The following is a 24,786-nucleotide window of genomic DNA, read 5'->3' on the forward strand; positions in this document are numbered from 1 at the left end:
CCCTTTTTACAGTAAGCTACGTTAACTAAACTGATTGCTAAGTCAAATATTTTTCTATATACTTCACTTTCAGATAGAAAACCCCTAGGCGTGGGGAATAAGACCTAGGAGGCAGAGAGAGTGTACTAGGAAAGTTAGGTACACAAAACATCTTTTCAAAATGATTGTACACTGTCAAAGAAAAATAATAATATGTTCCCCCAAAATGTGTGGGGTATCACATGACCTAAAGTTGACCGACACGTGGCCTGCCAAAACAAACAAAAACCGTACTTGTTATTCAGTGTCAGCCCATCTTCGTCATTACTCGTCACCTCCATCGAACACGACAATATATATTTTAATTTTAATTATTAATTATTAATTATACTATTTTTAAATAATTTTATCTCACTTATTTCTTTCATCTCAATTTTTTACGCTAACTTTCCCATTTCATCCAGTCACTCCGCACGTTCCATCTTGTCAACGTCTGCAGCGAGAAAAGCAAGCACTGTAACTGCGATGTTGACGTCAGAGCAGGGTAAAAAATAAAATCGAGGGCGGAGTTAAACGAGTTCCGTCAGATGTTTTTCACTTCGCCGTCCGTTCGGATGAGATTGATGCTACAGTTTTACTCTAAATTTCTGCTTCGACGGCGCCATTTTGAGGGAGTTGCTCGAGGCCGGGGGAAAAATCTTCACGGTTTTGACTGGAACAGGTATTTCTGGACAGTCTGGAAGAGATTATTTTAAGTCTTTTTGTTCGATCTTTTGGCTGGATTAAATAATTTAAATTTGGGGGCTTGAGGACCACTTTGTTCGTGCTGTTTTGCTGTACTGTTCTGTTCGAATTTTGTTCTATTTTGTTTACCTTAATTAATTCCCCGTTTTCATTATCTTTTTGGCGTTTGAAGTTTTGCTTGATTTATAGGCTTCAGAGGTCTTGGGCTTGTTTGTGTTTCCATGCATGCGCAGCTTGTGAGGGAAGACATGTTTAATGTGATGCTATTTTAGGACTGCAGGTATTATGGCTGATTCTGTGTCTTTGGCTTTGCTCTGTAGATTGGACTTAGGATGCTTTGCCTTTGCTTTACCCTTATTAGTGTGCAGCAGTGGAAAGTAGGACGGCAGGGAGATGAAATCTCTCATGTGCCGGTTTCGAAATCGAGACGTTTTGATGGTTGTGTTGGGGTATTAGGTTCAGAGGAATTGTTTTAATGTTTGTTTGTTTGTTCGTTCGTTTTGAAGATTGAAGTTGCTGAAGGCCTTAATTTATTGATCATGTGATGTATTTGTTATGATTTTTAGTCCGTGATCTCGTTTTTTCGTGTTTTGAATTTTCGTTCTTTCTTTCTCCCTGTTTTGTTTTGTTTTTTCTTGAGGTTTGATGGATGCAAGTCGGAATTTTTGTAGGTCTTGATGACACTGTGACGTAGAACGGGACCTGGGAGGGGAGTTTGTAAAGTAGTGATGATGACTTTGCATGCGGATTATGGAGGTCAGGGGACACATGCTAGTGGGCAGTCTTCATCCCCTGGAGTTGTTTGGTGGGGCGGACATAGATCCCATGCCTTCCAAAACGAAGTGACCTTGGCGAAGATGGACCACTCTGGTGGGGGAGTTTCTGATGTTGTGAAGCATGTTGGGCTCCAGCTGCCACTTTCGTCACCAATGCAAGGAATGAACCAGAGTAATCCTGAAGGAGAAGGGGTACAATTGGGAAGTAAACGAGTGCATGCTATGGCAACTCATTCTGGTAATTTGTTTTTTCAACTTTGTGTGTTACTGAAATAGTGATATGGGTGTTGCATGGGCCTGTTTGAATCTGAGTTTAGAAGTCACATCCTTGTTGACTGCATTTGATCATTGCAATTAGGTCAACAATCACACCAGAAAGTTGGAGTCCAATCATTTTGCAGTTCATGTAGTAGTTATGGTGCATGACAATAGGCCCATGGAGTGATAACAACTATTTACGATGTAACCGGACATAATTTTTTCCTTAAATCTTAAGAAAGAGAGATATCAATTTGTAGAGCAGTCAGTGCCTAATCTTGTTACTTCATACTAGTTTTATTCGTTCTTGTATACACTTGTGGCAACTTGTAGAAAACTTGGCATATTGCTGGTGCAAACAGATCGTGTCCCGAGCCTCTGTATCATACATTGTTGTAAGTAGCTAGGTACTGGCCTTGTGACTTTAGAAATCAACAGGAGCCACTGAAAGTCTGAAGCTGTTGTTGGAATATCAGGCTACTGGCGTGAATCTTTTTGCCGGCCACTTTCTGTAGATTCTCTGGCTGTAAGTTTATCTTAAGCTTTCTAGGCTCACAAAGCTTTGTTAAATGAGCGTTTCAGGGAGACCTTTATTGCATTCTCTTCACTCAATTTTATGGCCTTAAGTGATATATGAATTACGGTTCTGATAGTGGAGGATTAGAAATATAATCAGCACGGATCTCCAGCATCGGCACAAACATGATGTTTCTTATATATATATGTTAAGTAGTACACCTTATATTTGTAATCTTGATTTTTTGCCATGATAATATTAAATGTTAATCTGTTGGGATTTGGTTAACTTTATGTAATTCTGTTACTTTTGGTAATTTTAGTTTGGTATTACTATTAACTACCAAGAAGAAAAGATAGAATTCAAAGCTATTGAATTTCAACAGTCTATGTGAAAGTAATAATAGTTTCTGAAATTGATTGTGTAATAATTTTTTTTGTCAACATTTTGAATCACATTTTGTGATCCATCATGATGATGCAAGAGAACATAAGGAGAAGATAGAATTGTTAATAGTCTCATATTGTAATTCCTTGTTTGTATTCTGGGCTGAGAGGGATGCTCAAAGTTTAGCATTTACCACCATTGATATAGAGCAGTGGGCATCTTGGTTGCTACCTCAGGTTCACTGGATCAGTTGGGTTTCGACCTCGCAGTGCTATCATTAACTTTATATATCATCATAATCTCACTGTCAAGATTATGTTGATCAGCTTTGTTATCACATTTATTGTATGGCTAACTTGGAGATATGCCCTGACTTGTCCTTGACGTTCTGCTGGGGCCTGTCTTAGTTTGGTGGAAATATAGGCTTGCATAATATTATCCACCTCCAATGTAGGTTGGTAGGCATCTGTCTCATAAGTAGGGACACCATGGACCTGTTTGGATTTACGCTGATCTTGACATTGCTATATTAACCGAGTTCAATAAAATTTAAGGTTTGGCAATAGAAAGAAATCACATATTTGCTTGCAATCTCCTTGTAAGTCATGTTGAGAATATCTTGACATATCCTTATTATTCCTTAAAATTGGTTCAGGTTAGATGGACATCTGCATTTGCCTTGAGTTGATTTTAGTGGTCTATATCTTGTATGTGAGCTTTTACTAGGTTTGCTGCTACAGAGAGTTACTGTGGACTTGTTTGCCCTTTTATTAAGACCAATTTAACACAATTGTATACGGATGCATAGTTGCAATCTTACCTTGAAAGGTCATATGCAAGAAATTACTACTCAATCATCTAAGGAGAGAGGTACAAAGTATTTGCACTACACAAGTTTTGGAAAAGTATGTATCTAAATGGCACCTAGTAATGAACAAGAATAGGAGAGAGAATGAGACAGCAACAAAACAGAGATACATTACAAATATACCCTGGTGAAACTCTTTCAAAAAAAATCTCAGCCTCCAAGTCACTACACCCAATATATTATCCATAGTTCACACACATGGATAGAACTTATGCTTAGTGGACAAAGAATTTTGGACTCGTCAAAACTCGACAACAATTACATATATAACACAAGTTCTATTGAAAAGTCAGTTATAAAATCTATCTAATGAGCCTATAAAATGTTGCGGAAGTGCTTTCTATTAGTTTTGAATAGAAATAGAGTACAAAATTACATCATCATGTAAATACAATAGCTAGTTGATAACTATTATGAAATTATGGTGATTGTTGAAATTCATTATTATAAATTGTATGTCTAGGCAAGTTACAAGTTAGAAGATATTGTAGCTTCATTTCCCCTATTCTAGTGCAAATTCAATGATTGGTTGTAGACCTTGCATTTGGTTTTGATGCAATGGGAAAAAAAAAAAAACCATGTAGCGGGAACACAATAACAAGAAGAAATAATGCCAGATCTGATACCAACTTACCATTCTTAATTCATAAATATATATAATTGATTCATAAATATATATATACTAAAGACTCCCTCACAACCCCTACTTATACCAATCTAAGCCACAAGTCGGCCTAGAACACAAATTAAATACAGTTACACAAATTAAATGCCACAAGTCGGCCAACAACAATAATTAAATCCCTAAAATCAATGTCTTAGGAAAATAGCGATATCTCCTAGCTCCAGATGAATTAGAACTTGGCTTCGAACCGTAGGTAGAAATCTAGGCCCTCTTCAATCCTTGAAATTTTCAACCTCTAACTCATTACAGAAAATTAATTATGTGACCTGTAACAGGCACCAAATTTCCAGACCCTAAACCCTAACCCTAAACTCTTAGAGCCTCCTCCCATGAACTCCAAAATAGTCACTGAGTAAAACCAAGATGCTCCTTCATCAGACTCCCCAGGTAAGTAGGAAAGTGTGTCCCACACTTTGATGCCCAGAGAAAGATCACTCACCATTTTCATCTTCACCAAAGGCTTCCACTCCAACAGGGACAAGAAACCAATATGCAAATCATCCACATCTGCATCACTCCATCAAACTCTAGAATCTCAACCATCCAAACAACATGCTCACTCCCAAGAACAAACTGAACATAATGCATCATCAACAAATCCTCATCCACATCAATAACTAGTGAATCCACACCAGCAAAAACCAACTCCACATCCATCAATCCATCTGTAAGCTTTTTGCAATTGCAAGTCAAAACCATGATATGCCACCTTACAACCAAGAGATCTAGGACTTCAGAAAGAAAGTCCACCATCAGATCAAGATCAATTCACATCTGCTTCTCCAACCCAAGTCCTGGTGCAAACTGCCTCAGCTTCGATGATTTGTCTACACACTCAGGAACGACTATGCTCTGATACCATCTGATGCAATGGGAAAAAAAAAAAACCACGCAACGGGAACGCAATAACAAGAAGAAATAATGCCAGATCTGATACCAACTTACCATTCTTAATTCATAAATATATATAACTGATTACATGCAATGTGCCGGGCTGTAAGGCCTTCCCGGTTACGGCCAAATACAAAGCAAGTAAAAAGTTTTGCAAGATCCCTCAGGATCCAATCCAAACCCTAGCTAGTCCAGAACCTCACTCTGGTAGAAACACCCAAGGAAGATCTCAACTTGTGCTCGCAAGCCCACCAAGCAGTCTCCTTGTTTTCTAAGCCGCAGCTACTAGCTCTTCTCAAACTCAATCCAAGATCCAAGTATAGACTGCCTCACATTCAAGCTTTGTCCACACATTCACAATCTCATCACAATCTTGCTGTAAATTGCCTCACATTTGGCGCTTTGCTTACAGACTCCGAAAAACTTTCCCATTAGCTACTCTCCATTCACTCCCCATCTGAATGAAAAATGACTAAAGACTCCCTCACAACCCCTACTTATACCAATCTAAGCCACAAGTCGGCCTAGAACACAAATTAAATACAGTTACACAAATTAAATGCCACAAGTCGACCAGCAACAATAATTAAATCCCTAAAATTGATGTCTTAGGAAAATAGCGATATCTCCTAGCTCTAGATGAATTAGAACTCGTGCTTCGAACTGTAGGTAGAAATCTAGGTCCTCTTCAATCCTTGAAATTTTCAACCTCTAACTCATTACAGAAAATTAATTATGTGACCTGCAACAGGCACCAAATTTCCAGACCCTAAAACCTAACCCTAAACTCTTAGAGCCTCCTCCCATGAACTCCAAAATAGTCACTAAGTAAAACCAAGATGCTCCTGCATCAGGTTTGGGCTCCTTGCTAGACGAGAAGGTTGTGATGTTAATGACACGTAATGCAATATCTTCTATTTTTGTTGTAGCTACATCCTTTATACCTTGCCTTTTAAAATCAGCGATCATTGTCCTTTATAAACAAGGAGGCCTCCGTATTTTGTAGGGTCCACTCATCATAGAAATCAATCAATAAGCTCCTTTGATTTTCAGCCACAATTTTGGTGCGAGGCAAAAGGTTGTATTGTACAAAAGACTAGGTCATTTAGGCATCAATTAGTCAACTTTTAGTGTTTTTTTTGTATGGATGACATCAGACATACTCCAGTTGTGCTCATAGCTAGAGTGTGACTAGGTTGAGCCAAAATTTGAAGGGCAAACTTTTATAGATTCACAATATTTTCAACCTAGTCTTTGTAATGCACCCTTTTTGAAATTGGCTTTATTAATAAATAATCAAAAAACAAAAGAACAAAAATAAAATTCAACTAAGTTTAATCAATGGGCATAAAGCATTGAATGGAAAGTTGTGACTTTGTCAAAAATAAGATGTAAAAGGGAGATAATAGAACTCTTTTGGGGGGGATATTTGAAGGAATGAAGAAAGATGGAGAAAAGGAATTTTGGAAGCATCAATCAAAGAAGAAAAGAGTGGGAAGAAGATAAGGAAACGACTCTTTTAAAGGGGTAACAATGATGAGGGGTTGTGACCCTTTCTAATGGTGTTGATTGTGACCATTATAAAGAGTGGTGACTCCCTTGTTGATCCTCTAAGTATCTTTGGCACAAAGGATAAAAGAAGAATGAGGTGTTGTCATTGATGGCCAAAAGTATTTGATTGGCAAAATGTGTGATAACGGATCAAAGGAAGAAGGAATAGAAGGAAGTCGACAATATCTAATCATGAGATGTACCAGTATACTCTCTGGCACATCCACTTTTGCATAGGGAGTCAGAAATGGACAACTATTGATTTGAGTCATCAACATGAGTCACCAATGATTTGATAGAAGGTAAAAGCAAAACGGTAGAAGTAGGCAAGGACAAATGACCACCATTGGTTCATAGTATGATTAGCAGAGCTACCAGTATAGACCATAGGCTTAGGGTTCACGGGTCTCTAGTGAAGGAAGTAGGCATGTAATTCAAATTTTGAATTCAAGAATGAGTGGGATAATCTAGTTATGGGTAACTATGCCCTAACAACGAAGAAGGGTGTATACAACTAAATTAGTCATACGTGTATGTTGTTGTTGAAGGTTGTTGTCACTGCAATAAGAGAAGGAGAGAATTGAGAACGAAGAACTCAGAAAAGAAGAAAGCAAGCAGGAGTCGCAGTTGCAAAGGGAGAAGGAACAACGACAAGCTATTTCAAACAACCAAGGGAGAAGTGAGAACAAAGAACTCACCAAGCAAGAAAGGAGATCAATGCATCTTCGACAATATGAAGCAAAGATCTACATGGCAAGTCAGTGCCACATTTGAAGGTCAAAACACTTAGTATGCTTTCTTCTCATTGCATCTATCTTTAAGTTCTTGATAGGGCAAGCTTCACGAGGAAACTTATTGTAAAATCCTCTAAAAAAGTGTCTCTCAAAAGGAGATTTGTAAATCCTCTAACAAGGTAGCTTTTATAGGCTTTCATAACCTTGACAGGTTGTAGGCATTCCTAATAGGATGCGCTTCCAGAAGAAGCACTTGTAGCTCTTAACAAGGCAACCCTTTCCATGCATTATAAGGGCTGGTGGGTACATTATCCCCACCATGGTTTTCACCCTCTGACCAAGGGTTTCTAGGTACAAAAATAACTTGTGCCATTTTGGTGAATGCCTTTGTGTGTGAGCTTACTTGCTTTTATCTTGGTTTTAGCTGTAAAGTGGGTCACATTAAGATTAGTTAAAACGGTTATAGGAACAACCAGTTTTGTGGATGGTACTAATTTACCCCTCCTAGTACCGGTTGGGACCAACATCCCTCGCATTGGAGGATATAAAAGGGAGAAGGCTTCATTAGAGAAGATAAAAAGGATGGATCACTTTGGAGAATGATATATTATTCTCAAATGCAATGATAAAAAGTGGGGACTCAATTCTTATTTAAAGGTGGCGAACCTTTCCACCAATAAGGTGTGAAGGAGAATTCATTCCAAGCATTGAAGCAAACATTATAAATAAAGAGGTTGAAGCCAGAGTTAGAGAATAATAGAATAGCAAGAAAGCATCAGAGAACATAGTGTGAGTTTCAAGTATCATGCAGCAATGGGTGATCTAATAAACATAGTGGCAATCAAAGCAAGGAAAGGCATTGAAAAAAATAACAATAAATCAATCAAGGAGATCTGATTTGAGTAAGAATTATGTGGGCCATATAGCCAATTAATTAATCTCCAAGTATTGTCTTCCTAGCATGAACTATATATAAGATGTTCAAAAGTTTGTAAGCAAGCAATATTACATTAATGTTTGTAATTCGTAACTTTCAACATACAAGTAAAGACTCTAATTTTGTTCTTTTTGATGTTTCAATCTCATTGAAATAACTAGTTTTGAAGAAAAGAGCTTTCACCATTCTTGCTCAATTTTGTCTCTCTAAACTAAAGAGGTTCCTCACCCCAACACTAGGTGTCATCCTCTTAAATTTCAATGCAAGAATGGGTGAAACTATTAGAGTATGAAAAATAGTAGTACCTTGCTGGATGAAGTTGGGGGATTTGATTGTTTCACTTTTGGTTAGTGATTTCTCAAATGAGATCAGTTATGATTTTATCTCCTTTTAAAATAGCTTTGGATGGCCTTTTTATTCCCATCATTGCTTCATAGATGGTACCCTATTGGGTTTTGGTTCCCGCCACCAAGCGTAAAACTCTCACCAAGGTCTTACACACCTCAACAAGTAGAAACCAATTAAAGTTACAAAGAACTTGTATTTTTAAAATGGAAAAATGAAAGATTCATTTTGAAATTTTAACTTAAGTTTGAGGCTTCTGTTTAAATCTCTACAGCTCTCTTGGAAAAGACATTATGAAAACCTCTTATTCAACCTTCTCTCCACTAAGCTTTGTTGAATATTGTAGGTTTAGCCATTCTTGATCCACAAACATCTTTTCAACTATGTTAATAAAGTAGTAATTCTTTGCAACATTAGGAAGTTAGTTGCAGGCTTTGTGACACCTACTCACACAAGCCCTTCCCCCTTAGTGTCATCTCTTTGTCAAGCTGCGAACCCAAGAGTGACTATAAATAATTTTTGTGATTTTCCTTGAATCTTTTACGACCACTTTAGTCTAATCAATTTTTACTATGTCCTTAAGAAGCTCAAGGTGATGCATTGTACGAGGGTCCTAATAAGTGACATGCTTCTCCTGAAACAATCAATGATCTGCCTTTGCTGAAGAAATCTCCCAACCACTATGTATACCATTACATTTCTAATGACAATTTACACCACATTCTCTATGCCCACATTTTAGACAACTCATTTCAACATTATTCACAAAGTTTCTCTATTTTTTGTGAGGGGTATCAATTGACTTCAATAAAATTGTTTCAACAAATGAGATGCCAAAATATTGATTAAGGCGTGTTTCTTCCCATCCATCCACCCGTTGCAAATGTATCCAAACTCGCACCACTTCCTCTTTTGTTTTTCCTATTTTCCAAAATCAACTTTGCATCATTAATAATATCTTGGAGCAACTTCCCTCTTAATTCTCTTGGAGAGGAAAGCTTTATACCCTTTCTTTACACTTGTCAGTGTTGTTACCAAATTCTTTTTGTATGAGCACTTTGTCACATTGAAGGGAAGGTGGTTGTAAATCTAGAAGCTTGCACACGCCTTAGCTAATTCTTGGTGCACCTCAACCCACCTTGTTCTTTGCAACAAATATTGTGCTCCAAGTACAAAAAACCCTTGTGTTTACACTCTACTTGAGTTAGATAGTATGGATATGCACTGTATGTGTGGACAATGAGTAGAGCTTGCAATGCTTGCTTATTTTCATTCATTTTTGCTTGCATGTCAAGACTGATGGCTATTTTAATGATGCTTGTGACTTTGTCCTCTTTATTTTTCTCTCATCCCACAATGTAAGGAGTGCTTGGATCTCTCATTTCCTTCTTTATTATTTGGACATGGTTTGGTGTCACAATTAGGAATGCCTATAATACGTTGTTTGAGGTAATTAATGCCTTATGCTTCTTTGTATATAAGCTTGACAACCTTTTCTTTTCCACTTTGAAATCGATTTAGATTTTGTATTTTCATTTCAAGTTTTCATTTCTTTGTTCAAAATTTCTGTATTTATGTGAGGTTTTTCCTTTTCACTTCTTTGAAATTCAAGATGTAAAGAAGAAATTCCATCTCCAATCCAAAGATCATCCATTTTTCAATATCAAACTTGCAATTTTTCTTATATTTCTTGGTGGGTTCTGGGAGGACGTTGGAAATGACACTCACGCTGGTTAGATTTCCACCTTCCTTTCATTCAAACTTAGTTGAATTCATTGCAATTTTCAACCAAGGATTTAGATTTCACATAGCTCCTTGACTTGTATTTTCATTTCCATCGAGCATTTTTTGAGTGTCATATTCAGGACCTTGATCCTCAATCCTTGGCATCGCCTTGAAAGTTTGATAATAATTTCACAATATTTTGACAAATTTTACACTTAGTGAAATGCCATAGTTTCACCCTTAATTTCTAACTAGTACAATCATAACGTTTCAACTTTGTACTCCCTGACAAAGTGGTCCAACTTCCACCTGGACTTGATAAGATACCACAAGCCTTCCTAACTGCAAGGGAGACCAAGGGACCAAACGGAGCTAGTACTAAGCCAATAAGTTTAAAAAGAGGCAATCCCCATTTGCAATGAAGTTTGTGTCTTTACAACACACCACAAACATTGGTGTGAACTTTTGTGGGAAGAAGTGTATTCCTATTGACATCAAGTAGGATGGAATGGTTGCCCTAGGTATTGTGAAGTTGGTTTGTAGATAGACCAGTTGATCGTATTATTGTCCACTTGCATACCTTGCTTTGGCAAACAATAACAACATTTTGACATGAGAGACACAAACATCTCAATGTTCAAAACTTAACGGGGATGACTATATATACAAGGAAATTTTAAAATATACACTGAATTTGCAAATATACATGTCATTTGTATGAAACTAAGCACAAAGCATGTCATTTAAACATTATAGAACCTTAGCACACACCATTTGAATGCCTTTTAGGAGATAATAACTGATTCAGTGCTCAATTGTCAATATGTGAACAAAGTTTAAGTTTAGCAGCGAACAATATCATTGAAATACAAAAATCTAAATATGCCCAAGTCTAGAGGGCTTTCATAAAGTTTCATCATCATGTTCATGTTCAACATAAAAAATAAAATGTAGAAATTAAGAAAAATGAAGCAAATTGTTGCTCCTATTCTGCTTTTGACACCATGCCATCAAAATCAGAGTCCTCATCCTCACTATCACCCTCCACAAGAAGCATAGTCTCATCCAATGGAACCCCAACCAATCCGGGTGTTGTCTCATCCTCATCTATTTAGGCCACATCCTTAGGCTCAACATCCCACCGCAAAGATGGAGTTTGACTATACTCTAGAGTTTGATGATCCGGAAGTCAAAGTGCATGATGCACTGCCACTAGCTTCTCCACTCGTCCAGAGGGAAGTCTATTCCTCTTAATGGAGCGGATAAATGAATGTGTGGACCAATTCCTCTCTGCATTTGAGGAACTAGCAACTTGTGGAAGAAGGCGAGTGACACGTACTTTCAGTTCTAGTGTATCTCTTGCATGCCAGGTCCTCCATCAAATAGGATCTCTGTGTGTGAAAACCGTTCTATCAAACCTTGTTTGTAGCTTACTCAATTTTGGGCCACGATGGTTGGTGAAGTCAAGGAACTATGCATGAAGAGTAGATGCCTCTTGAGCTGAAAACTACTTTAGGATCATCACATGGGAGGCCCCTTCCACCCAGATCTGCATACCATTTGGGATTTAGAGAAAAGACTGCCATATGAAGTGGGGTATTCATTATGTTTGACCTCTGCATCACAATAGGCCTTATATGCTCTCCATAAAACATCAATGTAGGATCCTTCACTGTAATGGTTTTCTTCATCTTCCCCAACATGTTGTCAAAAGTCTCATATATCTCTCCAAGACTAGGAGCATTAGTATTAACATATCTAATGACATCTACAATGGGCGCTATGACAACAATATATCTGCAAGATGCAAGCAAAAATTAAAATCAGAATTATAAATTTTAAGTTAGTATGAAAATCAGCAAGCAAAAGACTGACATTTAATTTAAAAATCAGCAACTTACATTATTGAGGACCACCAGTTGTCATCAAGGATCCTTCGCTTCACCACTTTTCCTTCAAAGGACTTATAATTGGACCATTGTCCCCACTCCGGATTCACCAACATCAATTGGAGGGCCCTCATGCACCTCAATCATCTTCTCCATCAAGATGAAGTATGTGCAATACCTATAGAGACAATTATAAATTAGATAAAGTTAAACATTAAACACATCACATGTAAGTTTCTAACTATTATAAATTAAAATAAACTTAAAGAAAATTAAACTATAATTAAATACATACCTTGTTTCAGCTGGTTTGAGGAACTCCTCCTTAGAGAAGTACTTGAATAGAGCAAGTGAAGTGTGATGGTTTCATATAAACATTTGCACTTCTCTAGCATCTAACATCTTATATTTCACCCATTGAATTTTCCCTATGTCCTTCAATGCATTGTTTAATGCATGAACACAACAAGGGGTCGAAAAAATGTGCTTATAAGCACCCTCTACCATCAAATGGTCTGATTTGCACACACATGCATAATCTGTCATCACATGTACTACATTAGCCGACCCATCCTCCTCTATGGCATCCCTCAAAATGGTGAATTGGAACTTTGTATCCTTCTTCTTTCCTGAGCAATCTATGGCTTTCAAAAAGTAAGAGCTAGTAGGGGATGTGACAATGATATTGATGAGTGGCCGATGTCTAACATCGGTCTACCCATCCATCACAATAGAGAAGACCGTCCTAGCCCAAGTATGTTTCATACCCTCAAACAACAAAGCAACCTTAGAGTACTCATTATCTAGGATGGTGGTTTGTAGTTTATGCTCACTATGGGGTACAAATGAGGGATTCATGGTCAATATGTCTTTTAAGTCAAGACAAGCTTTGACTCCATGACATGCAACACCTAAAAAGTGACCTCACCCTTGTATAGCTGCCCCTAAATCATCATGACAAACATGGAAATCTCACACCCTAATTCCTCCTGCATTCTTTTTACTTTGTTGCCTAGGTGTGACATATTGGAGAAGAGGGTTTTTCGTATTGAAAGGACCCTTTGCATATTTGTTCATTATGGTGGAAGGGCATATAAGTAAATCAGTTTTAGGGTCAGCTTCTTTCCTTGTCCTACTACTAGCGATATCAACTCCAACCACATATCCCTCCTCATCACCACCACTACTACTAAGTACTGCTATTACTGCTCATTGTGCTTTTTTTTGAGATTTTAATAAGCATTGAAAATATGAGCTGAAACAATGGAAAAACTAAAAAAAAAACCAGACTCTTTCAAGCTGCAAATCTATTTAAAAAAGGAAACATAGATGCAAAAAAACTTGCATACTCGGTGCATAATTGAGGAAGCTTGAACCCCAACTGAAGCTCTTGGTAGCAAAAAAAATTACCATCTCTTGTTGCAAACTGAAAACCCCAACCCATTGCTATAAACTTTAACTTCACATGCAAAACAAAACAAATGTCAAAACTAGCATTTTGTGGTCGTTTTTGACCTTTTAGGGCTATTGGAGAGGTGGGACCCACTGGACGACCAAGTATGCATCATTAATTTTATGGATCTTGTTGTTTTTTTTTTTGGCATCCAAAATAAAGGGAATGGATGGTTGTCTTGAGAACAAACGAGGGATGACCGTACATCCCTTTTTTCTGCCAGCAGTCCCCATGTTTTTGGGACGTCTCTTAGCGATTTTGGGAAAATGGGGATGGGGGGGGGGATCTCATACCCGTCATCCCATCCCAGAGACATCCCCGTTTCCAAAACTTGACCTTTTAGGTCGGGGACGTGTCCCTGGGTTACTTAGAGAATAACTGAATCCTAAACAATTGAAAGGAAAATAACTGATTTGACGATATTAACCATCAAAACATATCTTTGACTAAAATTGCAAATTCGAAAAGTAAAATACCCATTAATAAAAGATGATTAAATGCAGATCATATCATTGTTTTATGCAAGTCTTGGCATTTGGTGGAGAGGAGAAGCATTGCCAAGGGCTTAACCTCCCAACCGTGGACCCTTAAGTATCCTCACACAATCTCAACTAAGAAAGGCCCTCCCTACCATAAGACACCACTGTCTTGCCACTGAGCATCCTGGTGTTAGAGTCTCAGCTAGATAGCGAACTAGGCTATGGATACCTTCCATCAACCTATCTGCCAATTGCTAGCAACCCTGATCTCTAGTGATCACAACAACAAGCATGCCACTAACCTACCTTCGCCAAGGATTTGTGTGGGCACCATATACTCAACTTGACAAACAAGATCTATACATTGGACTACCATGAGCTGACACAGTTATTAGATTGGGTATACTCATATCTTGTTTATTAGTTATTGACTTATTTCTTTTTATCATGAGGGCATAACCTGTTTTTTTTTTTTTTTTCTCGATTATCAGCCCACACCCTTCATCTCGACCTTGCTGGTCATCCTTGATGAATTCTTCGGGTGGCTGCCAAACATTGTATAATCACTGCCATATACTTTTTTCCAAGCATGGGCTTAAGGCTAGCATTACTATTAAAGATTCAGGATGCTTTATAATTGTTTGCGATATATTCATGAGTGTTGTCTCTTATCTCAGAGGCATATGGAAGATACTCGTGCATAAACTTGCACCAATTGGAGCTCTTTTTCAAATCAAAACAAAAATCAGGAAAGAAAGTTATTACTGGTTGCAACTGATTATCCAACTCTTGTACATATTGCAAGATCTGGCATAAGGGAATAACAGATCATTCAGAGCTAGGCTTCAACTATACTTCCATTCATCTAACTTTAAGGCTAAAGCTTCCAGCCTCATATAATAACTAAAGAGAACAGAGACATGGGGAGAACGCATGACCTAGAAATGTAATTGTGCTGAGGTAAGTGGTTATGCTTGGCACAATTGGTTGCAGAAAACAATATGCAAAAGAACCTCCGATATGATCTTGCAGAGAGGTATGTAACTGTAGTATGGTATGGAACAAATTGCAGAATATTATGTGGCTGCGATAGAATGCAATTCAAAACGGTAAGGAACTGCGATGGTATAAAAGCCAATATAATTTGGAGCTGTAATCATATGGTATACAAACAATAGATGGCTGGGATGACAGGAAAAGCCAGAGCACTGTGTGGCTGCGGTAATGTGAAAATCCTGAATGATATTATAAAATCAGAACAATGATGACTGCTGTGATGTAAACCAGAACAATGGTGATGGTAATCTCTCAGTTATGGAGTGCGTATGAATTCAATAAGAGCCTTTGCACATATAAAATGATGTGAACCAGAACAGTGGTGACGGTGGCGTCTCTCAGTTATGGAGTGCGTATGAATTCAATAAGAGCCTTTGCACATATAAAATGATGTGAACCAGAACAGTGGTGACGGTGGCGTCTCTCAGTTATGGAGTGCGTATGAAATCAATAAGAGCCTTTGCACATATAAAACTTGCTTCTCTTGTGCATGCTCGGTTACGAGCAAGAAGGAAGAGAAGGTGGCAAACATGAGTTACAAAAACAAAGAGCCATTGGGCACATGTGGCAATATTATAATTTTAGAAATGGCCACCGAAGACATAAGAGCCTGATGAAGAAATAAGAAATATGGCAGCTCATGAAATAATATTAATTCCAAAGCCAAGGTCAGAATAATAATAATAATTTCATCCTCCTAATGTTTAAATATAAGGACATCATTGTACCTACTGACACTCATATATGCACATACAAATACACATATACATGTGTAATTTCTAAACATATGTATCGTGTATACATCAAATTTAAAGCAAGTGTATATGTTCTTGTACGTCTTAATTGAGTTACACATATATACATATATGTTTGTATGTGTACAAGTATATATAGGTATCATAGTGTCATCTATAAAAGACATGCCTGACACAACAAGAAGCTCCAAGAATATCCCAATTTATAAAGATAACAAATTTGTTCTTAGTTTGATTAATGCTTGTGTTTTTCTTTTATTGTTTGAATGATATATACATATTGACCCGGTTAGCTCATGATCTTCCAATGTGTACTCTTGCTTGCCTAGCCGTTTACCCTTTGCCATGGTGGTTTAGGATTCATACCTATTTGCCCAATAATAGTTGGTGCCCCGCTGCCCAATTCCTTCTTTGGCAATGCTTCCCCCCCCCCCCTTTCGCCACATTCTTGCAAGTGAAAATTTATCATGGTAACAACATATTTCTCATCATTTACGAAGTCGAAATTATCATAGCATATGATCATATTAGCCATCCATATATCATCATAACGGTTGACCAATATTCCATTTTCCCATGAAATCATAACGAATAACTAATTTAACCAACCACTAAACTTCGCATGAAGCCTCAACGGCTATAAAGAAACATTTAAAATTGGGCCAAAAATTGGGATGTTCATGTAACAAAGATTTAATCCAAATCTCTAGATGATGTAATATTGTGATTCTTTTTGCCCATGTTGATGGTCTTGCTATCACAGTTAGTGGGGCCATTGCATAGTAGCACATGATGATGAAGTATTAGCAATGTTTTGTTTTTAACATGTTCGACCTAGGCCTTGTAAATGGTTTTGGGTATAAAATTATTGCAGCATGACCATTTCATATTCATGGCTTATGTAAAGTATGTTAAAAATGTTTTGGAATGGTTTTGTATGGTTGATTGTAATCCTTCCTCTGCATATGGAAGCTGAGCTGGAGTTGTTAGGCTATTATGACTTGTTACTGATCATGGAGTCATTTCTTAGACAGTCAGTGGGTAGCTTAGCATATTTCATAACAACGTTAGGATCTTTGCCTTGCTGTTAGTTATCTCTCTAGGTTCCCAACCGAAAGTTGTTCATTGGCAAGCTACAGACTGTCTGTTGTGATATGTCAAAGATTATTTAGAGATCAACTCCTGGCTATATCTTCTTTTTGGACTTGGTTGCTCTGTGGCAGGGTAGGTTTCTACATACTTTGGCATTATATTTCCAGTTAAGAAAATTATAAGGTAGCCTTTACTGCCAATTTTGAAAGTAGTATGGTTGCACCAAGTTTTTAGTGATTTACAACTTCCGCATATTACCTTATCTTCATTTTTTAGTGACAATTAGGAAGTCCATTAGGAAGTTGCATTAAACATTAGTGGACATATTTTTTCATGCTCGCACTATGCACATTGAGGTTAATCATCACTAATTGGTTGACATTGATTATATTTTTTGTATTACTGTACATCTTGAACACTCCATTGACCTAAATGACTAAACCTCTTTGTGCTATTTTCAAAATTTTGAAGTTGGTATCTGGTTTAGTCCTTTAAGGGGCCAATAATGCTAGACTACACTTTGTACACATATATTTAATGATGCAATACTGCTACATTAGTTATGTTTGAAATTAACATACAATGTTAGTTATAATCACCAGAAAAACGTCACCATTCAATAATCACTACAAGCATACAGATTGAAATGTGTGTACCATCAATTTTTCCAACCTCCATGCATTTATTTTTCCAAAAATAAATATGTTTGTGGAGACCGTACTTCCTTGACATTCTTTGAATAGAAACACAGAATTCAAATGTGTCTAGTGTTAAATTTCTTTTGTGCCATAGGAGTTTTAACATTCTAAATTCACTGAATTCAGTCAGATTTTAATTAATCTTCTTGGCTGACAAATGGCCTTGCATATCACAGTATAAATTTCAATGGGATGAAGCATTGTTTTGGCTTGTTAAATTTACTGTAATTTGTTTTCCTATGCTGTTATACACATGGTTTCAGGTTATGTTCAGACTAATGGAGGTGGCACACAAAATCAGCATTTGGCAGAAAAAGTCATTTCTTCTATTCCATCAGAATACATTTTTCCACATCGTCAATTGGAGCTTGGTCATTCAATTGTAAGTGCATGTTTGTGGATTTGGAGTTTTTACTTATAGTGCATTTTCATAGAAAAATGTGTTAGATACTCAATATTGAACCCGGTGGTTACTGTTGGAAACATATTTAATTTACTTAATAACAATGCTATTCTATCATTTAACAGGCTCGTGCTTCATACCCCTACGCAGATCCTTATATTGGGGGTATTCTGACCTATGGAGCTTCAACAATGGTACTATTTTTCATGATGTGAAACTTTCCGATTATTAATTCTGCATTTTTTTGAATGCAACTAGTGTTTTATGATCAAACAAATTACAAGGGTCAATACAGACCATGTTTAGGAAAACTAATCTTCAGATGTTGGTCTACAGCAGAAACTGTATACATTCTCTATGAACAAATTCATTTGGTTTATGGTGTGCAAAGTCAGATCCCTTCGGAAAAAAAGAACTTCTCTTTGCTTGGTCAAGTGCCCTTTTTCATTATATTGGTCGAATGCCTGAAGAGTCTATGTGTGTGCGTGTGCTTACATTATCAAAAGTATAAATGTGTTTTTTCATTAGCTGAGACTTGAGTCACACATACATGGATGCATTCATTTATCAGTCTATCCATTATTAAATAATATAGACAGTCGTCATTCATCATCTTACATATAAAATAGATGGGTGGCACAATGAATGGCCCAAAACAACAATGCATCATGCTCTTTCTTGGTATATCAAGAGGGTATTCTGACCAATGGAGCTTCAACAATGGTACTATTTTTCATGTTGTTAAACTTCCCGATTATAATTCTGCAATTTTTTTTGAATGCAACTTATGTTTTATGATCAAACAAATTACAAACACAAGGTCAACACTAACCATGTCTAGGAAAGCTAAGAGATGTTGGTGTACATCAGAAACTGTATACATTCTCTATGAACAAATTCATTTGGTTTATGATTTACAAAGTCAGATCCCTTTGTAAAAAAAGGAAGTTCTCTTTTCTTGATTAAGTGCCGTTTCTCAATATAGTGTTTAAATTTAAATGTCTGAAGAGTCTGTGTGTGTGCGTGCGCTTACATTATCAAAAGCATAAATGTGTTTTTTCATTAGTTGAGACTTGAGCCACACATACACAGATGGATTCATCTATCTATCTATTATTAAATAGTGTAGACAGTCATCATTTGTCATATTCTTACACATATAATAGATGGGTGGCACAATCAATAGCCTGAAACAACAATTCATTATGCTCTTTCTTTTGATATCAAGATAGAGGCAGTTGTCCTAGTAAGATTTTTTAGACCATCTACCGACTTCAGGAGCTGGGTTTCTTAAACACTCAACCTAGGAGAGAAAATGTTTAGTGCCCAAAGGATCAATCCCTATGAGGCTAGTGGTTCACTGTTACTCTTCAGACAATTTTAGACAAGGATTCTACATTTGGAAAGCCATCTGCCACCTTTTCGAGAGTAAGGTGATTGCCTCCTATCTTATTGTGTGCCATAATTTCTCACAGCACTCTGTTATACATGTATTAACTAGGAAATCTCTGTTCCAGGAAAGGCAGCTAACAAGGGTGGTACTAAAATAAACTAAAGCCAAGTCTTCAAGTTCTTGGCATTTTGACTTCTCCAGAAAATCAAACTTGTCAATTTATCGTTTTGACACTAAATGTGCCCCAGGTCAAATATTCTTCTTTTACATATTCTTTCTCTGGCTTGCATCTCCTCTTGGAGCACCTTATACCCTTGAATCTCATTGCTGTCTTTCCTCTTGCCTAGTGTTTATTTAGGCAGAATGTTGTGGGGATGTGATGCCTAGTATAGTTATAAAATCCCTTAGTGTCACACAATAAGTGTTACACTAAGGAATTTTATAACAATACTATCTTATTGTGTGCCGTAATTTCTCACAACATTCTGTTATCCATGTAATAACTAGAAAAGCTCTGCACCAGGAAAGGCAGCTAACAAGGGTGGAACTAAAATCAACTAAAGCCAAGTCTTCAAGTTCTTGGCATTTTGACTTCTCCATAAAATCCAACTCATCAATTTATACTTTTGACACTAAATGTGCGCCAGGTCAAATATTCTTCTTTTACATATTCTTTCTCTGGCTTGCATCTCCTCTTGGAGCACCTTACACCCTTGAATCTTTAATGCTGTTTTCCCTCTTGCTTGGTGTTTATTTAGGCAGAACATTGTGGGGATGTGATGACTAGTATTGTTATAAAATCCCTTAGTGTCACACTAAGGGATTTTATAACAATGCTATCTTATTGTGTGCCATAATTTCTCACAACACTCTGTTATCCATGTATTAACTAGAAAAGCTCTGCTCCAGGAAAGGCAGCTAACAAGGGTGGTACTAAAATCAACTAAAGCCAAGTCTTCAAGTTCTTGGCATTTTGACTTCTCCAGAAAATCCAACTCGTCAATTTATCCTTTTGACAGTAAATGTGCCCCAGGTCAAATATTTTTTCTTTTACATATTCTCTCTGTCTTGGATCTCCTCGTGGAGCACCTTATACCCTTGCATCTCAATGCTGTCTTTCCTCATTCCTAGTGTTTATTTTGGCAAAACGTTGTGGGGATGTGATGCCTAGTATTGTTATAGAATCCCTTAGTATCACACTTGTAGGACCTACCATTAGTTCATTTCAAATCCCTCTAGTGTGGTCCCGAGTCCTAAGTTCGAACTGTCAAGGCAAATGCCATATATATTTGCAAAGTTCTTGTTGCGTTGATCTATTAATGAAACTGAACCTCTATCTTCAGTTTAAGTCTTTCGGAGAGTGAGAAGTTTGATTTTTGTTCCACAAGTTGCCCAAGAAAAGACACTTTTCTTGCTAATCCATGTTTAGGCAAACATAAAGCATTCTTAAGCGTCCTCAAAGTAATGGAATTATTCAAATAGGGTTCGATGTCACATCTCATCCATACCTCTATGTCTGTTTACTTGTGATTTGAAATGGAGGATTGCCTATTCTTGCCTTCTGATAGTTACAATTTGAACTAGTAATTGTTTGCACAGAGATATGGATCACAGGGAAAGGTCAAAATTTTCAAATTAAACTTTGCTAGCTTACAAATTAACATTTCAAAACTAGTTTAATATTTCTTGCTTGGCCCTTAATATTGTTCTCAATTCAAAGCATGTTGATCATGGCTGAATGAAGCTAAACTGCATAAAACAAATCAAAAAATGCATATGGACTTATTCTTGTTGACCAATGGCACTGTTAAATTATTTTATTTTATTTTTGATCGGTAAGAGGCCAAAGCCAAGATTAATCATTATTATGTGTTGTAATTTATTATTATTATTATTTATTAAACTTGAGTGGATTTGAACCCAAGACCTCCCAGATAAGAGGCTCAGAATTTACCTTTGTGTTGTAGGCTCTCGCCTATGCCACTGTTTAATATTATCATTATGTACAACACAATATTATAGTAAGAAATGAAATTTAAATAACTTCAGGACATAATACTAAGTTAATCTATTGTTGACCTCCAATGTGGCTGTATAGTTGTGTATGACACAATATGATAGTAGGTAGTAAAAGTAAACAACTACTACAGAAAATCTGTCCAGTAACAGTAAATACATAAAATAAGATTCGTAGTGTTTGACATCATTAAATGATAATGTTTATGATTGATAGGAGTTTCATGTGATTTACGTACAACATGTAACAATCTAATTTATGGTTAAAATTAGTCGGTTACATCTGGAATGTTTAGTTGGTTGCCCATATAAACACTCTTGAATCTTCCTTGTGTAGGTTTCCTTTTTCTGCTAATGATAGAGGTAGCCTCTAGGAGCTCACTCCTATTGTTTTCAAGTCTTGTTGTCAATTTGTTTGGACAAAATATCTGTACACATTATCTTTACTAATGATGTGAAAACAATGCCATGATTGTATCCTTTTTCTATTGTGATTTATATTCTCTAATAATGTGAATGGTTCACACATTAAGTAATTTCTAATATTAAAATAGTTTCTGGTTACATACTTCATACCATAGTCTTCTACTCAAGTATTTTCTCAAAGGAAATTTTTTTAATAGACTAATTACTATATGATCTGACTCTCCCAAATATCCCTCTATATTTGTTATAGTTTTAGTTTCTCTTTTGCAAGGTAACACAAAATCGAACTTTATATGAGGACGTACCTCTTTTAAAAGTTGAAGGAGAAGCTCCTTGTGCTTTAAACCAAACCTAAATCCAAGCTTAGATTTATTCTTGAGTAAAAACTAAGGACATGCAGATATGCACACTTTACAATTTACTAAGGGCAGTTTTTCACAAGTGGAAATAATTATTTATGCTTGTGGCTTGGATGAGAGCAGTAATTTGTTAATAGTGCAGTTGGCAAACTTGGGCTCAGCAAACCCAAAATTTGCAACTCAACAAAAGCTTTGCAAAAAACTTGGCAATAAAATTATTCCGTAAATTTCTTTATAGTTTATACATGCAATTTTTGCAAAATTCAAAGACAACATATCCAATTAGTCTATAGATGGGTGCAAAAGTGTTTTCTACAAAATTTTATCCTTTGAAATACAAATTGAGTACAAAATCATATTATCATGCAAAATCTAGATACAATAGTAAGTTGACAATTATAATGAATTTATGATGATTGCCTTTGAAAATCATGATCATAATTCATAAATTGCACATTTCAATATTTGACAGCTTGTTTCTAAACAATAATCTTGGTAAATTGCTCTTTCCCCAGAGATTAGGATCCATAAAGCATTTTCCCATGTAACTGATATTTTGGATATTTTGTAATAGATCCACCCTCACATGGTTGGAGTGCAACAGGCTCGTATGCCCCTGCAACTTGAAACAGAGGAAGAGCCCGTGTATGTCAATGCAAAACAATATTATGGAATCCTACGACGCAGACAATCACGTGCCAAGGCAGAGTCAGAAAATAAAGTTCTGAAAGCGAGAAAGGTAGAGAAGTTATCTTTACTGCTAAATCTGGTTGTTTTTGCAGATAAAAGTTACAAAGGAAACAAAATCACTCATAATCATGGTCTTTTTTGGCACAAAACATTTCTTTTCCATGTATATGCAGTGTGAATGCTTTTCAAGTTACTATGACCAACTAATTTTGATTTGATTTGTAATGCATTCCTTTAGTCATATCTGTTCTCTTAAACGCTTTGGTGCATGTGAAGTCTATGCGAACATAGGTAGAAGAATCGGGACATAGATTGACGATTAGAATCCTTCCTTATTGAAATATCTGGAATTCTCTCATTCTATGTTGTTTGCAGCCATATTTGCATGAATCTCGTCATCTTCATGCAATGAGAAGAGCAAGGGGATGTGGAGGCCGTTTTCTCAACACAAAAAAGCAAGAGGAATCAAAAGAAAGAACTGGCAATGGGAAGGTCAGAGAGGGAGTTGTAGCAGATACTGGAAGTTTTTCAGGACGTGAACCCTTTCAGAATGAAACTGAAATTGCACAAGATGTGCAAGGTAGCTCAGATGGAAAAAGCTACATTTATACTCACAAACACGGATTATATGTAAACCACCACCAAGACCAACACTTACATGCATCTGCTTTCCAATCTCTTATGAGTGGAAGTCGTGACAGTGCAAATCAGGATGGTGGGGCTCTTACATCAAATGGATCCCAGCAGAAGGCTGTTGTGATCCGTTAAAACCTAGAGATAAAAGAATCTCTGTGCAGTCTCTCACATGCTTTCTCTGCATTTGGGAGTCTTGTTAGAAAGCTGGATGGAAGAACTAGTTGCATTAAGACATTCTAATAGTGTCTAATAGTGCTTCAGGGTTGCATCCGATGCTTTCTACGGCAATTCATTCTTGGCTGTTTATCCTTAGTTACTATGGAATTAATCACCAGGTCCTACTGGAGCAAGGAACCATATTTTAAACTGTCACATGTCAACTACAACAGTTTAGTTGGTTCTTTCATGGTTTTTAATTAAAAGATAAAATTGTGATGTAATTTAGTGATTTTAGCAAGGGTTTGTAAAAACTTAACCTCTAAGAACTGCAGTATACCTATCATCTGGATTCTGAAGTATTAAACCTGATTTTACTTCTATAAACAATGTTCTAAACATGAAACTTGGATTCTGAAGTATTAAATCTGATGTTACTTCTATAAACAATGTTATAGACATGAAACTAACTGAAGTGATAGTAGCTGTGTAATTAATCTAGCTTATTAGGCACATGTTTGCTTTTTTGTCCTTCTTGGATGATTGTGTTTTCCTTCATATTTTCCACATCTCTTCTATCCATATGGCCTATTATGATTTCTTTGACATAAAAACCCTCAGATTCACTAACACAGTTTAGATACATACTCCACATATCTTAAATGTGAATATTATTTTGGCAATAGTTCATGTCTGCGTCATTCAAAATTCTTGCAGAAACATTATTAGTTATCTTCAGTGCTCGTCACAATTCTTGTGATTGTGATTCAAGGAAAATCAATCTGGGTTTATGTTGAAGACACCGTAGACAGTGTTACGATTTCTTCTGATGTAAGTATATAAATTCTATGTTTCATTTAGGAATAGATGTAGAAACGAGGTTGTTAT

The 24,786-nt window shown here is 36.6% G+C and overlaps 1 protein-coding gene across 5 annotated transcripts; it reads left to right on the forward strand.

Annotated features, from left to right (window-relative positions):
* The first annotated feature begins 554 nt into the window (after nt 1-554).
* LOC149562610 (nuclear transcription factor Y subunit A-5-like) lies at nt 555-24,348 on the forward strand. 5 transcript variants are annotated; one of them, XM_089826089.1, is made up of 6 exons: nt 555-700; nt 1,395-1,737; nt 18,083-18,201; nt 18,348-18,416; nt 22,991-23,155; nt 23,482-24,348. In XM_089826089.1, the coding sequence occupies exons 2-6, from the start codon at nt 1,452-1,454 to the stop codon at nt 23,872-23,874; spliced, it is 1,032 nt and encodes a 343-aa protein (XP_089682215.1). In that variant the 5' UTR covers nt 555-700; nt 1,395-1,451; the 3' UTR covers nt 23,875-24,348. The 5 variants fall into 5 exon arrangements, with proteins under 5 accessions (XP_089682215.1, XP_089682217.1, XP_089682214.1 ...); XM_089826091.1 differs by having other exon boundaries at nt 576-700; nt 23,021-23,155; XM_089826088.1 differs by having other exon boundaries at nt 699-815.
* The last annotated feature ends 438 nt before the right edge of the window (nt 24,349-24,786 follow it).

This window comes from Cupressus sempervirens, chromosome 4 (assembly GCF_028749045.1).
Source record: "Cupressus sempervirens isolate cs-2001-9-10 chromosome 4, ASM2874904v1, whole genome shotgun sequence".
In the NCBI taxonomy this organism is placed as follows: domain Eukaryota; kingdom Viridiplantae; phylum Streptophyta; class Pinopsida; order Cupressales; family Cupressaceae; genus Cupressus; species Cupressus sempervirens.